We start from the raw sequence: 16,450 nt of genomic DNA, 5'->3' as shown, positions 1-16,450 counted from the left end.
CAGAACAAGCCTTTCTCTTTACTCCTCATTGATTTAGCTTGCATGCCCAGGGTCTCCAGCTGAGCTGAACCTCAAGTGGGGAGAGGGACAAGGTGTCTGGGTTCCTGCCTGCCCCAGCCCCTAAGTGGCTCCCGTCTCCCCGGGGCCCTGGCAACATTCCCCTGCAGAAAGCTGTCATTCTCCACTCGGGACTCCTGGGGGCCACCACACACTGACCAGGGGTCTGGGGTGGAGACACTCTGCTTTTTCCTTTATAGGGAGGCTTCTGAGGTGGGCTACTTGGCACCTGCCCCTGCTCCAAGGAGTGTGCAACCTCCTGAGGGTTCTATGACCTGTCAGCAGCCTCTGCTCTTGGGGCAGAGCCCAGCGCCACCAGGGCAGCCAGATCTGCCTCTTGAGTCTGAATGTCAGGACCCAAGCCTGGCGGCCCCTTTGGTTGACTGGCCCTGGGCACCCCCTGCAGATTCCCATTCCTGGCAGGCCTTTCCTCTGGGGTGTGCATTCACGCAGAAGTGGTGGCAGGGGCCTGGGTGGCTGGAGGAAGGAAGCCTCCCCCTCGGTCCACCCTACAGCCTGCATGAGGCCACATCCCAGCAGACAGCTGCAGGCCTGCTGACCCTGCCTACTCCTCCACCCTCAGGAACAGTGGGTCCTCCTGTCTCGAAACAGACCCTCTTCCCTCTGTCCAGAGAGACAGGACTGGAAGTTTTCAAGGAAGCGTTTGATGAGGATCTGACCCCCAGCCTGTCTCCCCCTCCATCCACCCCAGGACCCCCCTGACCTTGATGAGCAGCTCTCTGCTCAAGGAGTAGTTGTTCTCATCAGAGAAGATCTCAGATAGCTTCTGGAATATTCGGAAGCTGTCCCTGTAGGAAGAACGAAGAGAAGATGACACTTGGGAAGGGTGGGGAGGGGTGTGACCGCCTTCCAACTGCCTGGGAAAATGGGCTGCAGATGGGCTCCAGGGCCTTACAGCCTGGGGAGGGGAGCTCCTGGCTGGCGCAAGGGGGACCCCATCCCCATTTCTGCTGAGCAGTGTTTTCACCTGTTCTGATTTCAATTGGACAAAGATTCTGTGGTTACAGGTAAAAACCTGAGCATTGCCCTGCAGGCCCCACCTGGGGTCTGGCGGAGGAGGAAACCGAGGCCTGATGCAGAATGCTGATGGGTCTTGAGACCCGCGGCGCCCGCCAGGGCTCCCGCCCTCAGGGCTCATGCCTGCCCCAGTTCACCGAGCTCCTGGGGAGAGCGCCCACCTGGAGACCTCCTCCCACGTCTTCTTCAGGCGGTGGATGGCGTTGCTCTGCAGGGCAGAGAGGATGGCGTAGAGAGAGGAGAAGTTCTTCAGGACTCGGCACTCCTGGGGACAAGGACTCTGTGAGCCACGCCTGGAGCTCCTGCCAACTCCTGCTGGACCCCTGGGCTGGCCCAGCCCCTGAGATGGTGCCAGGGGAGTCCCTGAGGGATGCCTGGGGCCCTGGGGGAATGAGTGCCCAGGCAGACTCAAGGCCAGCATGGCCCTGGGGAGGAGCGGCCTGGGGTCCACGCAAGGGCTCAGACTACACACCACATTCTGAGAGCAGATAAAGGTGAAGAGGTGTCCCTGGGCTCCTCTCACCACATACCCTGGCCACTTCGACCCAGTGTTCCACCACCCGGGCCCTGTCTGAGGCCTTCATGCTCCGGTCCCCAAGGCAGGTAGTGATGACACAGTTGGCCACATTGTTGAACTGGGTGACGGTGGCACGGATAGTGGGTGCTAGGTGCTCCTTGCCCTTCTTGTCCCTCTGGGACCAGATGGAACCCAGGCAGTGGTAGGGCACCACCTTCTTGAACAGCTCCTGGGGAGGAAGGTCAGGGTCACCCACCTGTGTTGCAGACCACTGTCCCCCAGGCCTGGACTGGAGCCCTGTGGTCAGGGCTGGAGCTCAGGAAGTTGAGGATGTGGCTTGACCTTGTGGGAATCCCTGGGTTTTGTTCCCTGACCACCGAGGACACCCTGCACGTGAGGAACCCAGGGTGAAATCTCGGCAGGAAAGCCAAAATAGCATTTTCTCTGCCAGTCTCTGTCCAAGTACCAGGAAGAGGCTTCCGCCTGAGGTCCCAAGGCACCCTCTGCCCTCCATGTTCACATGCCCAACTGGGCTTTACCCAGAGTCTGCTAGGACAGTACACATCAGGTGCCTAATAAGTGCTGAGGCTGGCAAGGCCTCCTGGGCAGACCCTGGGTGACCTGTGGGCCTGGGGGCTCCATAGTGAGCACCTGTCCTCCCTGGGTCAGGCCCGCCAAGCTGTGTCCTGTCTCCTTGTGTCCTTGTACAGTCACCCTATGGGAAGCAGGGGTGTCCCATGGCCCCGAGGGAGTGGGCCTAGGGCATGTATTCTGCACAGGTGGAGCCGGGATTAGGATCGGAACACAGCTCTGGGGCAGGGGATGGCAGGTCTGTGCGTCTGAGGACAGAAGGAAGGCCACTCCCTCCTGCCTAAGCCGCACTCAGCCACTCACCGCATCCATCAGCGTGAACTGCTCTGCCACCAGGTCAGGAGGGAATGCTAAGAGGTGAGGCTTCTCCTGGCTCAGCCCATTCTCCGTGGACACAGGCGAAGGCCAGCAAGGTTCCACTGACAGCGCGGGTGCTGAAGTGGGCTCTGGCTCTAGAGTCTGTGACAGGGCCGGTTCCCGTTCTGGAGCAGGTGATGCAACTGGCTCCAGCTCTGGAGCTGGTGCTGGAACCGGCTCCTGATCCAGAACGGGTGCTGGAGCTGCCTGTAGCTCCGAGGCTGGTGCTGTGGGCTGCAGCTCTGGAGCGGATGCTGGTGCTGCCACTGGACTGGGTGCCAGGGCTGGTTCTGGAGCTGGCTCTGGCTGTAGCTCTGGAGTTGGTTTCAGAGCCAGCACTGGAGCTGCTGCTAGCGCTACAGGAGCACAGACCCAACATGACTGCCTGCCTGAGCCTGCCCAAAGACAGAGACACCCCGAGCCCACACAGGACGACCTCCCCGACTGCAGAGCATCCCGACCCGCAAGGCTCATCCTTGCTTCTGGCCCAGCGCCAGCCCTGGAGCCTGCTCTCCATGGTGCCCAGCTTGACGCTTCCTCATGTGCCCTCAGACACTCACCCCAGGTCTCCTCGCCCTCGGGCTCAGCCTCGCTGGGCTCCAGGTCCTCCAGCTGGGCCAGAAGAAGGTGGGCACGGCGCTCCAGGTCCGAGCCAGGCATGTTGAGCTGCACATAAGCCACCAGCTGCTTGAGGCAGGGAAAGTCCGGAGGCTGGCAGAAATCCTCCGAGTACTGGTCCAGCCAGGTCCCCAGGATGGAGGAGATGGCGCTGGGGACCAGAGGGTGAGCAGCAATCAGAGGTCTGGCCTCTCCTACCCTATGGCCTCTCACATTCCTATGGGGCTGGGCTCCTGCGCCTCCCCTGTCCCTCTAGAGGCCAGTCCAACCCAGTCCAATCCAAGCCCCTTTGGCTGTACAGGTCACCAGGCCAGGTTACAAAGATCTTCCACTAGAGGGAGCCCTGGGGCAACGATCAGACCAACTCCCCTTAAAGGTCTCCAGGGAAGCCTGACACTCCTCTGTCTGCCTCCTACCCCACTCCCCAATGCACACTCCACCACCTCCTTCCAGCACTCACAGGGCCCCATCGACACCTCAGCCTGTGGCTCGTGCTGCCACGCAACCTCATTTTCTGTGAGCTGTGTGTGGGTCTTGTCTCCCGAAGGGCACGGCCTGTCCCCTGCACTCAATGGGTCCCCCTGGGGACCAGCTGAGAACCCATTATCAAGGATCTGAGCATGATCAGCTGCTCCCCAGCCCTCCAGTCCAGCCTTGACACAGGACAGGTGGGCAGGCCCGGCTGGGCTGGGCTGGGCCGGGCCAGGGTGGGGATGCATGGCCACAGGCCAGCTCTGGGCCCCAGCCTCCCCTCTGCTCCCAGGGGTCCTGGGACCTCACCCACAGCTCTGTCCTCCTCCTGCAGGCAAAGCCCCAGACCTCAGCCTGCCAGCAGGAATCAAAAGTGGGAGCCAGTGTTTGCCTAGCCCTCCCAAGGCACAGCCTCCGATGCCCCCACTTTGGAGACAGAAGCCCTCCCTTGACCCAAAGCTCACTCACTTTTTAAGTTGCTCCTGAGGTCCGCCGTTCTCACTGGAGTAGGGCAGGATGCAGCCATATCTAGGGGAGGCCGTGAGGGCGTCACATCTACCGTACCTGCTTATGACGTCTAGGGTTACTGGCTGACCCCCGACAGGAGGGGCCAGGACCGCAGGGGTCTCCCTGCTCTTTTCACCAGGTGATGCCCATGCCTGGAAATGCACTTGCACACAGCAGGCACTGCATAGATGTTCACTGAATGAATGAGCCCAACCAGCTGCTTCTCCAATACCCCAGGGGTCCCTGCTGTGGCTACATCTAGTCCCCCCCAACCAGATGGAATCTGGACCCTCCTTTACAAATGGGGAAACTGCTTTGCCGCAGGCAGCGAGCTTCTTCATGGGGGAGGGGCACTCACAGCCCTGGGCGGGCACTCATAGCGCCAGGCTGGGCAGGCACTTCAGACTCATGCCACTTGGTCCTCACTACTCATAAGGGTGGTGCTCTGAGTACCTGCGGTTCCCCAGAGCAAACTGGGGCTCGGACAGGAGCAGGCGTTCCCATGACCCCGCCGAGTCCCTCTGGGCTTGGAGGTGGGGCTCACCTTTTGAAGAGCAGGTCCAGCACCTGCTGGGTAGTAGTGAAGGCTCTGTAGGTGCACAGGAAGACGGTGACATAGGAAAGGTCGCTGCCCTGGAAGGCGGGCACCAGGTGCTCCACCAGCTTCTCCAGCGTGCCCGCCTTCACGGTGCGCACCTTGCAGGTCTCATAGAGGTTCAGCGCCGACTCGTTCTCACCCTGGGCAGACAAGGGAGGGGCAGTCTGTGGTAGCACAAGCCTCCAGAGTGGACGGAGCTTAGGCCAAACTCCCAAGTACTCAGCAGCTGTGGCCAGAGTTGGGACAGGAGGGTCTCCAGAGGAAAAGGGGTCTTGGCCTTAAAAGTAGAATTTGAAATGTGGGAGTGATTACAACTACTGATTCCTTTGGGCCAGTGTGAGGAGGGACGTTCACAGCCTCAGATAATGGTGGGCCTCTCCGAGGGAGTCCTAAGGAGCACCCATCCAGAGAGAAGATGGGACTGTCCTAGGGCAGGGGAACAGCCTGTCAGGACACACAGGCGGTGTTCCCTCGGTCGCAGAGGGAGGTCGCCACATGGCACAGAAGCAGACACAGGAGTATGGGGCTGAACAGCTGCAGCAGCAGCCTCCCTTCTGGAGACTTAGGAGCCGAGTCACATCCCCTCATTGACCTGGAGGGGCCTGGGGATGTGCTCTGTGAGGTGGTGACGTGCAGGAAGCGTATGTGACAGCTGTGCCTGTGCTTTTTAGGTGAGGACAGCTGCACTAGGTATACGAATGCAGGGCTGGGAGAAGGTGCAGTGAGGTCAGCTGACAGCTGTGGGGACACCTGGGAACACGATGCAGCCTGACGAGAGGTGGGACAGAAGTGAGAACATCTTCTCCCACACTTGGCCTCTGTAATCAGGGCCTCGGCACCTGATCAGGTGCTGGGGGGCCCTGGGAGGGATGGGGAGCAAAGGCTCAGAGTCTTCTCAGGTGGGATAGGGCCCTGGTGGCTCTGGGAAGGAGCCTGGCACAGTTGCCGTTTGGGATCTGTGTCCTGGGCTTGAGTGGAGACCCTGGCACACACTTACCCCGAGCCAGCGCTGGCCCTTGCTGGCCCCATGATGCAGCTGCACCTTGCGCAGGGAGATGGAGTAGATGACCCCATTGACCAGCTCCTCACCGATCTCCTGCGTGGAGCTCTGCAAAGACAGTGCCCGGCAGCCGGGCCCTGACGTTAGGGGCCTGCCTGGCCTGAGTAGCCTTCTGTCTCCAAGAGGAGGCACAGATGCGTGGCCACGCAGACCTCCAGCTCCAGGTAAAATGAAAACATCAGGACAGGGGCTGCTGCACCACATTCCCCTTCTCACCCAGCCAGTAACACCCTGGGGTGCGGACAATGGGCCCCTGGGCTCCCAAGCGCCCAACCAGCTGCTCAGGACTGGCCATCTCTCGCTCCATCCTCTCTCCAGGATGGGCACTGTAATTGACCACTTCATAGATGGGCAGGTGCCGCTAAGAGGAGCAGCTGACCCTTCACTGAGCTGCCTCAGGTAAACAGTGGCTAGGACCCCAAGGCCCTGCTTCTGTGGTCCCCCAAGAAGGCAGTTCCTCAGGACAGGGGTGCTGCAGCCATCCTGCTCCCACCTCTCTTCTACCCCACTTGGGGTCCCCAGCTGACCCAGCTATAGTGGAAAGCTGTTCCTGGCCCAGCCCTGGGTCAGCAGCATGGGTCTGGGGCAGGTGTGTGGCATCTCTGAGGGCTATGTCACAGGCCACTCCCTTCCCCTCTGCTCATTTATGCCCTTGTGCCCACGTGGGCGACGAGGTGTTCCTATCGCTGTTCCTCTTCGCGGGAGCGTGGTGGATATGAATGGCGGGGGAGATGGAACCAGTGGTGGTGCTGGGGTCCACAGAACCCCCTGAACATGGGATATTGGCTGGGGCAGAAAGTGGGGTCCTCTGACTGCTCCCAGGCTCCAGGGCAAGAAGGAAAGGCTTTTATTTTAGGAGCAGACTCTGCCCACCGGGCGGGCTAGCTCAGGGGGCTGCATCCTGCTTAGCCATGCCACCCCGGCGGCAGGGCAGCGCCCACCTCACTGTCCAGGGAAGGGGTGAGCTTGTGGTGGGAGCAGGGACTAGAGGCTGACCCTGAGGGTTGAGGGAGGAGCTGGGAAGTGAGACTGGCACACGGCCATGTACACCCAAAGTCACTGCTCAGGTGGGCGTGGAGCCGGAGGACCCATGGGAAAGAGCTCCTTGGCCTGCCTCTGCAGCCCTTCTCTAAGGCCCACACACCATGTGCTGGAACCCGGGCCCTGTGACTCTTGCCCACCCTGAGAGAGAAAGCTGTGGACATCACACGGCCTCCTGACCCTCTTCCTCCCTGCTGAAGGGGACTTCCTTTCCGTCTCAGGAAAATGAGACAGATGTTCTCCCTCCCTGCACACAAAACTGCCTTGGAGGAGACGAGTTTCAGAGGCCAGGGGTCCTGGGCCCCAACCACCCTGTCTCCTCAGGGGTCCTAAGAGGTCAAGACTTGGCTGGGGAGTCTCCAGGGATTTTAGCCATACCAGGTCCAGCTGGGAGTCAGTATCTGAGCACCCATCAAGGGCAACAGCTCGAGGATCTCATGTAGGACCCACGTGCCATGGTGCACTGAACTTGAACCACTCAGGAACCCAGCACAGTGCCAGTCCATAGTAGGTCTCAGAGATGGGCTCCATCAGCATCTGGTCGGCCAACCCACAGGAGAAGCAGGGCCAGGTGGCCTTGGCCATGCCAAAGCAAGTCTAAATAGCAGCTCCTCAGTAAGCCACTGGCCTCGGCTGGCAGCCCAGCAGCTGGCCCTGGCCCTGTGCAGTGTCATGTGATTCCTGCGCCCTTCCCCCAACCAAGGGGCCTCTCCTGTCAGCTGGGTGGGGGGTGGGGGTGCAAGTCAGCACCACACATGCCTGCCCTAGGGGTGTCACCAGTCAGGGGCACAGATGGGGAGCTGCTCCAGCCCCTGCGGAGCTAACCCTGAGCTCCAGGAGGAATAAGGTAGATGCGGGAGCAACGCTGGGCCTTTTACCCCCTTCACCCCCTTTACCCAGCAGAGACAGCAGCGCGGGGCCTCCACTCCCTGCTCTGACGCCTCTTCCCGGGACAGAGAGAGAAAGCAGTCAACAGCCCTGGGATCTGTCCCCAGGACCCTCTGAGCCACCAGGCACCCACAGGCCACCCTTTTCTAGCAGAGCTGAGAGCCCACAGGGGCAGCCCAAGCCCCCAGGGATCTGGGAGGGAGAGGAGGGGAGTGGCCCAGTAAACAGCTGAGGCAGAGAAAATGCCTCCCCAAGGGCAGACGACCAGGGAGGAAAGAATGCCACATGGCTGGCTGTTGTGGCCTCAGGGGACGATCTTCCTGTCCTCCCTTTAGCATGCGCAATGTCCCCAGGGCCCTAGAAGCCAGTCAGGAGCTGTGCCTCAGAACAGATGTGGGTCAGTGGGCAGGGCAGCGGTGCCCTGGGGCCCTGAAGACAGGGCCCCCACATCTCCTGTCTGTTGGGGCACAGACCAGGGCCCTTAGGACAGGGAGAAGAACAAGGGCCTTGGTGGTTAGTATGTCACCTGACCAGCTGTATCTCCAGCTGTCCCGGAGGGAGCTGTGGCGGCTGAGCCCCGCGAGCCAGACTCCCTGTAGCTGGAATCACGGCTGCTACGAGGGGAGCCACGGCTGCCTCAGCTCTGTCCTCCCCACAGGGGTTCACGTCTGCACACACCTCAGCCCTGCAGCTCAGTTTCCTGCTCCAACGGCTTTTCCTGTGGAAGCTTCCAACAGGGGTTCCCAGGCGCCTTGGGCCTGCAGACGCTCATGGGGCTCTCTTAAGGAGGTCTGGCTGAGCAGGGGGCTGAGGCTCAGGGAGGAGGCCAAAGCCTGAATCACTGTCTCCTCTCTTCACCTGGAGAGGTCACCTCCACTTGGGCAGGTGGCACTAAACCCTCAGGGACCCCATTACAACCCCTGGGCTGCTGTCCAGGGCCAGCGAGTCATCAGGGCCATCCTGGAGCCATGGCCAGCCTCTAGTCAGCATCCTGAAGCTCTGGGAACACGAGGCCCTGCCCCAGGGCCCACCAGACCTGAATGCCACCCTTCACAAAGAGCCCCGACTCCAGCCAGGTCTGGTGGGCGGGGAAAACAGCAGCTCTCCCACAGGTGACGGAGGGGTGGGATTGAGGGCATGGCCTGGCCGTGTGGGGGGCAGCACCTGACCCGCCACAGCCCCCAGGAGTTGGCAATAAACCCTGGGCAGGAAAACCTCAGGGAGCCTGTGTGAGGCCCCCCGAGGCTCTGGAACCTTGCCTGACCCCTGTGCTGGGGCAGCTCCTGGACTTTTAGCCTTTGAGTGGGACGCAGCAACCACAGCCAGAACAGAGCAGAGGTATCAGAATGCCAGGCTCTCCAGGTCCTGGGTGGCCAGACACCCTCCTCACTTTATGGGCCTGGAGACAGAGGCCCGGGGGGCGGGGACGGGCTGTAGAACACATCCGGGTCCTGGTTCAGTCCCAATGAGGGAGGGGGACCCCAGCATCATGACCCTCCACCCTGGGCCTGCCCCTAACTCCGAGGCCCAGGGCATGAAGAGGACCTCAGCAGGGATGTGGGGTCAGCCGCACTCCAGTCCCCAGCACAGAGCCTCCATGGGCATTACACAGGGTGCCTGGCTGCCATGGCAACAAGTGAGCTGGGCCCACGGCTGCAAAGGCCATGAGGCAGCTCCATGACCCCAGACACTGAAGTCTGGTGACCAGCCTGTGCCGAACCCCCAAAGAGACTGTCCTGCAATCCCAGGACCCTCTCTGCCAGCCTGGGCCCCATGACTTGCCTTGTTAGCATTGGAGACTAAAGAGGCCTCCAGTGGGGTAAGGGAGACCAGCCTTCCAGCTGAGTGTCCACGCTTCTGTCTGTCTGCTAACAGCCAGCTTCTGACTGTCAGGCAACAAGCCACCAGGGCCAGAAGGAGGACCGCAAGGGGACCGAAGGTCCAGATCACCACCACCACCACAGACCACAGTGTCCAGCACACGTGGGCACTCCTGGTGCCAGGCCCTTCCCGCCCTCATTGCATCTAATCCTCCCAGCACCTCACCTGACAGATGAGGAAACAGCTGGGCAGGGGTGCGCCCAGGTCAGGAGCCAGGAATCGGCAGCCAGGACAGGGATTTGAACCCTGGCCTGTGCAGACACACCCAGGCCCGGTTGCTATTCTGACCACGGTTACAACCTTAAAGCAGGGCCGGGCCCCTGTCATGCACAGGTGGAGGAGGGCAGAGACAGGAAGGGCTCCCTCAGGTCACTCTGCAGGTCAGCGTGACTAGGCCAGTGCTTCACACTTGCACCTCTGAATGGAGATTTGTGGACACCGGGAGAAGGGCTAACAGTACCACAGCCCCAGGTCAGCTGCAAGAACCAGGACTGGGAGGCTCGGCTGCTCGCCTGGCACCTGCTCAGAAAACCTAATTGTGGCCGTTGTTGCTTGTCCAGCTCTGATACTGGGCCAGGCACTGTGCAGAATGCTCGTCAGGCCTCTTGCCTCACCCGTCCTCACCGGGACCCTGGGGGATGAACCTGCATCATGTCTGTGGTATAAATGAGGAAACCACGGTCCAGAGAGCAGTAGGTCAGCTCCAAGGCGCCAGGTTGGTGTTCGAGTGCCCCGTTCTAGACCTCAGAGGAGGAGCGCTGACAACACCCACGGTCCGGTGCCCCCCAGACAGGCTCCGATCCCCCTGCCTTGCTCATGGACTGTCCCTGCGCTCACCCTCTCCCTCCCGGGGGAACTGGGACTGCTGAAGGCTCAGCTCCTTCCATGCCAGGTGGCAGTTTTCAACTTCCATCTCTTGGAGTGGGGCTGGGAAGGGTTGCACCTTGGAGGTGCATCTCTAGGAACACGGCTTTTCTGGGCCTGTGAGGCTGGAGGCCCAGCCCTGGGACAAGGTGGCCATGGCACGGTGGTACTACACTGTGGGAGCCATCTAAGCAGCTGACCAGTAGCCTCTGGGAGCCTGTCCTCAACTGCCGGGGCGCAGCCTCCTGAAACCTCCCCACTGGCTCCTTCCAGAGGCCGTCTGCTATGGGCAGTGAAAAATCTACCTGGACCCTTCTTGCCTGCTACACAGGCAAGGCCTGGAAACTCTGTTCAACCTCCTGGTTGAGGGTCAGGCTCTGCCCTGCCTGCATGCTGCCCGACATCTCTTGAACTTGTCAACAAGGCCATCATCTCCAGAATACCCTACGCCTCCTGGGAAGAGCCCTGCATGCCCAAGTGTCCTCAACCTGGAGCAGGAAAGGGGACCCAGGCCAGCCAACCTGCCTCCCTCCTTCCTCTTTTCCTCAGTCCCCCAAGGAGCAAAGTAAGAGCCAACAGGGGGGTCCTGGGGGCCTGTGGTTTGTCAGTCCCCTCATGAACGAGATGGGTGATGAAACTGGATCTTTGGAAGACTCCCGGAAGACCACAGTACACAGGGGCCCTCAGACTGTGCCCCCGGCTCTCCAGTGGCAGTACTAAGGAGCCCCGGGGTTGAGCTGTAGAGCTGCCCAGTGTGACCAGCTGGCTAGACAGCAGGGGAAGGAGGGGAGCATGGGGGAGAAGCCCTGGGAGGGGAGAAGCCCCTGGGAGTGGAGAAGCCGGGGCCCTGCCCTGGGCCTCCCAGGAAGGCTCCCGGGGCTCCTCTGCCTCCACCAGCTTGCTGCCTGCTGCAGTCTAATTAGTTGTTTCATCTGTCAAATGGGCTATTAATAGTCTTGACCCCACAGGACAAAATGCATGCAAATGACCTAGCACAGGGCCTCCCAGGAGGCACTGCCTCCTTCAAGCCATTTTTTTTTAAAACCTGTGGGTCTGATGTGGCCTGCCTCCTTCAGAACCTGTCCTCAGGGTCCTCTGGACTGCAGCACTTTCACCTTCCTCTGGAACATAAACAACCCTCTCTGCCCCTCACTGACTGCAGTCCTTGGGAGCCCTGGAAGCCCCCAGGTCGTGGTCCTCCAGCCAGCTCTGCCCTATGGTGACAGGATCCCCATATCTCCTGCACATGGCAGGCACCCACAGGGGGCACAGCCCATGTTCGAGTCCTGGCTGCCACCCTTGGCTGCGTGTGTGACCAGGCCAGGGGCTTCACCTCTCTGCCCCTAGGCTCCTAGAAGGTGGGGTTGGCGCCTTCTGAAGTCTGGTGCAGGCTGCGGGAATGACCCACTTCTCTGAATCCTCCCAAACCTTTACAAAGGGTGTCACACACTTTCTAATCAGGCAGAGATGAATTGCATCCTGGGCCCAAGGGCCCTGTCCTCTCACTGCCTGGACACCTGGCCCCAAGTGCCAGAGACTGGCTATCCCACCTCCTCCGCTGCCCACAGCTCGTAGGTGCTGCAGACCCTCACGCTCCTCTGCCAGACCAAGCAACGATGGCCTCAAGGTAGGGCCTGGACCTGGCGGCCTCAAGAAAGCATGGAACGGCACAGGTCAGACTGGGCCACTGACGTCTTGGCTAAGAGTCAAGAAGACAGGTGGATGCCCAGATGTGCAAGGACATCTGGCACCCCTGCGAGGGGAAGCCCGGCAGAGGCTTGGTGGGAAGAGTCGGGAAGCAGCCTGCCTGGTGGTTTCCAGACAGGACAGTGGCCTCGAGCAGGGCTGCTTCGGCTCTGGCACACTGCAGCCACCAGGAAATCAGCCCCAGGATGGGGGGGGGGGGGTTGGCAGGAATGACAGGGACTTCCCCACCCCCTCCCCAGGCCCATGCTAAATGGTCATTGTGTTTGGTTTCCGGCAGTGGCCTCCTCTCCTGCCAGGACCCTGGCTTTCCTGCCCCAGCCAGAAGCTTCCCCTCTGATTTCTAAACAGCAGCTATGAGCTGCACCTCAGTGCTGAGGCCCAGGGAGGGAGAGCGACAGCCATGAGGGATGGAGCTCAGCTCTGCCTCTCCGGGGGCTCCTCAGGGATGCAGATGGACAGAGTCAGAGAGAATGGGCCCTACCCCAGTCAGGAACCTGCCCAGCCCCTGCGAGCACTCTGGCCAGACCCTCCCAGCACACAAAGCCCCAGGCACTGCCAGATGTAATGAAAGCCAGATGAGTGCTGGGCTGGTGTCAGGCCTCCCACCCCCACGCTCCCAGGGGTCCTGCTCCAGCTGACAGAGGACCAAGAGTGCTGGGTGGATGGGGGTCCGGCAGCACACCTAGCCTGAACACCAGCCAAGCTATGGAGTTCTCCGGGGCCTGGGGTTCCCCCACAGAGCTCCCAAGTTGGGCAAGAAAACATGCTTTGTCCAGGCCTTGTCTAGGCAGAGGAGTGAGGGGGCTGCTTCTCATTCCACTACCCCTGATGCACATCAGGTGCAGTCAGGCTGAGGCAGAGGACATCACCCACCGTCCCAGTGCCCTGCCCCTGTTCTGGGCACATTAGAAACAGGAGTGCCAGCCCTCACCCAGTACTCCTCCTCTATCCATGATGGGCGAGTGAGCCCCCTTCTCTGAATCCTCCCAAATCCTTGTGGATTAAGGATGCAGGCATGTTATCTAATCAGGCTCAAATGAATCACACCCTTGGTCAAGGGTCTTGTCCTCTCACTGCCTAGACACATGGTCCCACAGGTTGTAGACCAGCTAACCACGCCTTGTTCCCCTGCCTGCTGAGCAGCACTGATGGGTTCCAGGAGGCCAGACCCATATCTGCTCCAGAAGGCCCCTGCAGTCTTAGCCACCTGGGGATTACAGGATTCAGCCACCCCAACCCTTTGCTGGGCACTTGCACTGTGAAGTCTACCAATGTGGAGCAGGCCCTAGCAGGCCAGGCCCCTGCGGTTGGCAAGATCACAGGCCACAGGCATAAAAAGGTGACAGTGCCCAGGGAAAAGGTTTACCTGAGCTGCGGGAGCTGGGGTCGCCACACTGGGCTTGAGCAAACCCAGCTCTCGACCTGAACTGCTAGACAGGCGTGCTAGCAGCCGCCATGCCCACCTTGCTGCCTTGGGGATGGAAAGAGGAGGGGGTTACTGCAAAAGGAACCCCCAACCCACGCACCTACGGTGAAGGGAGGTGGCCAGCTAAGGACGCTGGGCCGCCGTCCAGTCCTCCCTTGAGAGACACAGCTCACCCACCTCGAGGCGCGGCAGATCTGGGTCCAGCTGCGTGAAGCTGTGTAGCACCACCGGGCAGCTGTCGGGGACGCCCACCTCCAGGCGCACCGCGTCCCACACACTGCGGCTTCGCCGGGAGCCCGGGAACAGCGGCTCGGCGCCGCCCGCGGGCCCGGCCGACTCGGCCCACATGCGCTGCACCATGGACTGCTCGTGGCGGCGCGGGCGGCCGGCGGGCCGCGGGACCCCGGGCGGCGCGGGCGCGGGGCCGGCCCGGCTCCGCGCTGCCTGCGCTCTGCGCCCGCGGCCCGGCCCCGCTGATGTCAGGCAGGGGGCGGACCCAGGAGGAGGCGGACCCTGGAGGAGGCTGACCCAGGAGGGAGGCGGGACCGGCACGGGCGAGGGGCGGGGCCGGCCAGACCAGGCGCGTGTGCCAGAGCACCGTGGCACTCGGCGGAGCCGGCCCGCGGGTGCGCGTACGCGCTGGCGCAGTGGGTGTGCTGCATGCGTGAGATGCGTCTTGCCAAGGTGTGCTGAAGTCAGCCCAGCTCCTCCGAGTCCAGTGAAGCCCCTCCCTAGTGTGCCACCCACCCACCCCCACCCCCCCCACCCCCGCTGTTGCTTAACCTCGCGGAGCGCGGAGCGTCAGTTTCTTTATCTGGAAAACTTGGGTAACGACTTCCTCAAAGAGCGGGAACGACTTTATCTGGAAAACTTGGGAACGACTTCCTCAAAGAGCGGCTGGGAGGATGGCATTGGGTCATGACGTGCGGCACCGGGCCGATGCCTGAGCGTGGCGTGGCTATGTGCTCACAAGAGCAGTGGAACTGTGGCAGTGGCCTCGGTACACAGCAGCGTCGGGCTGTGTGGTGTGGAGCTGAGGGAGGATGGTGCCCTACCCTTTCTAGAAAAAGGTCTAGCCCCTTTGGGTATTATGGCCACCCCAGAAGGGGTCCAGGTGGAAGGGCAGCCAGGGATCCCGGAGAGAACCAGAGAGTGGGCTGAGGCCTGCAATACCCAAGGAGGGAGGGATCTAGAGCTACAGATGCCTGGCAGAGCCCCTGGCCCCTAGCCAGGTCAGCTGGAGCCGCTGGTGGCTTGAGCATTCATGGAACTGGGGCAGTAGTTCCCTGGCAGAGCCAGGGAGCCTCAGCTATTCTTTCTGGCAGGCAGGGAGGAGGGAAGCAGGACCAGGCCAGGTTTGGAGAACACGTGTAGAATGGGTGAATGAATGGGTTCCTTCCTCACATTCAGTCTCCTCCTCGCACCTGTGCCATCTTCACAGAGGTGGGGATCTCTGTCAGCAGCCCTTGCAATGTCGACCACCTCTCCACAACTGTCCCAAACCACTGGGCCTGTTTCTCTATGTGTAAAAGGAGAGAGCAGGCGAGAGCACACCTTCCACAAGCACTCCCTGCGCACCTACTGTGCCCAGCCCCACACTTCTGTTGGAGCTGTGAGGTAAGGAAGCCACCCTAGCCCTGTGACCCCACAGAATGGCTGGTTATTTCCAGGTGGGGCTGTGTTCTTACATTTTCTAGTTTTTCTAAAATGTCTTTGTAACCAGGTATGTGTATTAAATGGTGTTTTGTTTTAAAAAGTTAAGATGGGACTCAGATCCCCAGAGGTTGCTAAGGAAGCATCCCAGTCCTGCCTCCATGGAGGGTGAGGTGGGTGGGCACATCAGAGGAGGGACTGGGGACCTGCACATGGCCCTGGGCACAGCCTCTTCCCACCTGCTCCTGAGCCAGGTTCTCTGAGCTCCAGCACCTGCCCAGCTGGCTTGATCGCCTGCCCCTCTCTTAACTCATTCTCCACAGGTGAGCCCCTGCCCCCTCCAGTGAGTCCTGATGCACCTGGCCTTGCCACCCCTCCAGCCTTGAAGGTTTGGGTGGGGTGGCCCAAGGAGGCTGGAGAGGGGGAGGATCCCCCAACGGCTGGCCTGACAGCCTGCTGGCCCACCACCTGCCTGTGCATCATGGACACAGGGGTCCCCATAGTCTGCTAGCCAGTCCCTCTGGCTGGTGTCTGCGGATTTTACAAAGCTCCCCTCTGGTGAGCCTGTTATGGTTCTTGATGCATACATAGACACACCCTAAGATCCAGGGAAGCCCAGCTCCCTTCCTACCCTGTGACTCCCGTCTGCCCCAGGAAGTCACCTTTGTTAAGGGGTAGAAGCTGTTGAGGCAGCAAACAGAAGCTCCTGCCTAGTGTGGGTGCCCAATGCCTCACCCCTGCAGCCTGAGATGTGGCCACACCATTAGAGGCTGACTCCCTGGGCACCTCCTGCATACAAGACCCTCTCCAGAGGCTTCACGTGAACACACCCTCCCTCAGAATTCTCCTCACAAGTAGATCCCTTACCAAGGACAGGACCATCTGAAAGAGGAGACAAGGACAGCATGTGTCACAATGGAAGGACAGCACCATGCACATGTGCTTACCAAAACCCAAAGCATCCAGAAAGGCCTCTGCATGGAACCAACATCTGAGGGGCTCACAGGGGACAAAGGGACATGTTAGATGCACACTAGAACGCAACCTCCGAAGGCCAGGTTGTGCAAACCTCTACAGAGAAACAACCAGTTTCTTCAACAAATACACCTGGGGTGGGGGGGACGACTATACATTAGCAGAAGGGAAGTGACACCAATCAAATGCAAGACATGGATT

At 60.8% G+C, this 16,450-nt stretch overlaps 1 protein-coding gene across 3 annotated transcripts in view; it reads right to left on the bottom strand.

Moving 5' to 3' along the window:
- Positions 1-16,450, bottom strand: part of Ralgds (ral guanine nucleotide dissociation stimulator) — a 41,557-nt gene that overhangs the window by 5,886 nt on the left and 19,221 nt on the right. The window contains exons 1-9 of one of the 3 annotated variants that reach the window (XM_046465547.2): positions 13,799-14,020; positions 5,752-5,862; positions 4,701-4,894; positions 4,118-4,213; positions 3,121-3,329; positions 2,507-2,916; positions 1,626-1,841; positions 1,257-1,360; positions 782-866 (exon numbers count right to left, since the gene is read on the bottom strand). In XM_046465547.2, the coding sequence (XP_046321503.1) occupies positions 782-866; positions 1,257-1,360; positions 1,626-1,841; positions 2,507-2,916; positions 3,121-3,329; positions 4,118-4,213; positions 4,701-4,894; positions 5,752-5,862; positions 13,799-13,981 (1,608 nt within the window). In that variant the 5' untranslated portion in view covers positions 13,982-14,020. Of the gene's footprint in view, positions 1-781; positions 867-1,256; positions 1,361-1,625; positions 1,842-2,506; positions 2,917-3,120; positions 3,330-4,117; positions 4,214-4,700; positions 4,895-5,751; positions 5,863-13,798; positions 14,021-16,450 lie in introns of those variants that run through there. The other 2 variants (XM_046465548.2, XM_046465549.2) reach the window with 2 other exon arrangements.

The sequence above is a fragment of the Marmota monax genome, unplaced genomic scaffold (genome assembly GCF_021218885.2).
Source record: "Marmota monax isolate L192 unplaced genomic scaffold, Marmota_monax_Labrador192_F-V1.1 WCK01_AAM20220418_F8-fsc00167, whole genome shotgun sequence".
Lineage (NCBI taxonomy): Eukaryota > Metazoa > Chordata > Mammalia > Rodentia > Sciuridae > Marmota > Marmota monax.
Note: the sequence above shows the minus strand (reverse complement) of the source record. Positions and strands in the feature narration are given on the sequence as shown.